General features: G+C 41.1%; 1 protein-coding gene across 1 annotated transcript in view; it reads left to right on the top strand.

The window, feature by feature from the left end:
• Window positions 1-1373, top strand: part of LOC111533897 (semenogelin-2-like) — a 2886-nt gene extending 1513 nt beyond the window's left edge. Inside the window, 2 exon segments of the mRNA XM_026455291.1 lie at window positions 1-414; window positions 1278-1373. The exon segment at window positions 1-414 is cut by the window's left edge and continues 26 nt beyond it. Coding sequence (XP_026311076.1) covers window positions 1-370 — 370 coding nt within the window. The 3' untranslated portion in view covers window positions 371-414; window positions 1278-1373.
• The last annotated feature ends 400 nt before the right edge of the window (window positions 1374-1773 follow it).

Raw genomic sequence — 1773 nt, forward strand, 5'->3', positions numbered from 1 at the left:
CCATAAGGAAAATAAAATATCATACCAATCTTCAAGTACAGAAGAAAGACAACTCAACTATGGAGGAAAGAGCATTCAGAAAGACATATCCCAAAGCAGTCTTTCTTTCCAAACTGAAAAGCTAGTAGAAGGCAAGTCTCAAATCCAGACACCAAATCCTAATCAAGATCAAAGGTCTGGCCAAAATGCAAAAGGAAATTCTGGTAAATCTGCAGATAGAGAACAAGACCTACTCAGTCATGAACAAGAAGGCAGATACCAACAGGAATCCAGTGGGGCACATAATACTGTAAATATAGAGCACGAAGTTGCCTATGATGATCTTTTGACACAACAGTATAATGAAGACAGAAATCCAATATCTACATAGCCCTATTGCTTAGAAACCACTTGAAAAGCTGGACCAATAGCTAGGTAAGTTTTCTTTTCTTACCAAGTAGGGGAGGTGCCTGTCCCAAAGTTGGGGACTCTCGAGGAACATGGTAGGATTGATAACCATTGTTCACATCAATAGAAGTGCTGTATTACAAGTGGTGGGAAGATGAACACCATTTCCTGGTTGAGTAGAGGACCTGGTAGTGGCAGGGAAGGATGCTTGGGCTATCACTGGGTCCTAGAATTCCTATTCTTATTTGAGTATTCTTCAATAATATTTTTATACATGCCTACCTGCTAAAAGTTTTTTGAACATGCACCGACTATATATGCATATTTATGAGTTTATGGTATACTCTTGTCAATTCTTATACTTTAGATTAGTAAACCTCAAATTCTTTCTCATATAGTATGAAATATTACAGCAGTTAATATTTTCTTTCTGCATGTACATGAATGTTTTTGCATCCCTGTTAGAGTTCATCTATGCTCCTTCAGAGACCACAAGCCCAAAGACTAGCAGTCCACTCTCTCCAAATATAGGAAAGATAGGAGTAGAAAGAAGGATTCCTGTTCAGGTTGTGAAAAAGGAAGTGGAAAGGGAGGTGCAGGAGATGGTGAGAGATCTCAGGTGCTAATTGGACACTTGCAATGTCAGGAAAGGAAAATTTTAACCTGGATTGGGGAAATGGTTCTTCCATGCCCCTTTGCAATAAGTAACACTACCTGAAGAGAGGGTAAGCAGCAGAAGCAATGGTCCCAGCTGATAACTAGTGACCTGGTGTCCTAATGATCAGAGGGCTGGTACAGTTGGTGCTAAAGGGGACAGGGGTCCCAGCTCTCCCATCCTCACCCCCACTCTCCACTATCCTCACATATCTGGTTGTCTTTTCTCTCTCTAGGTGTCACCTGACCTCAGTGAAGTCTTTGATGTTTCTGAGATGCAGACTCCCATGTGGTCTCAGATCCTTGGCCCTTGGATGACACCACCTTCAAATTTCCAATAAAGGGATCATTTTCTGCTTTATCTGCTTTTGGCTCCAGTGATCTCTGAATTCCTAGTAGTTCAAGGGGCTGAGGGCATTTCTGATAAAAATGGTTTTGGAAGAAAAGAACGGGATATTTTTGAAGTATTAGGGAAAATAGTAATCAAAGCCACATTTCTAGATGTATTGATAGAAATCCAACACTAAAAACAAGATGCTATTACTCTGCCAGGCACACATTTACCTCCTGATGCCAACTCTAAAGTCTCTCGTGACCTCTGTACTAATAGGACCCCAAAGATCTAACAGTCTCCCAGAAACAACAGAGAAAATGTATTGCAACAAGCCCTAGGAAAGTCCCTGATCTACTAGTGCCATGAGTATTCCCCAAGTCCACAGCAGCACATCCCTT

Source organism: Piliocolobus tephrosceles, chromosome 20, assembly GCF_002776525.5.
Source record: "Piliocolobus tephrosceles isolate RC106 chromosome 20, ASM277652v3, whole genome shotgun sequence".
NCBI lineage: Eukaryota > Metazoa > Chordata > Mammalia > Primates > Cercopithecidae > Piliocolobus > Piliocolobus tephrosceles.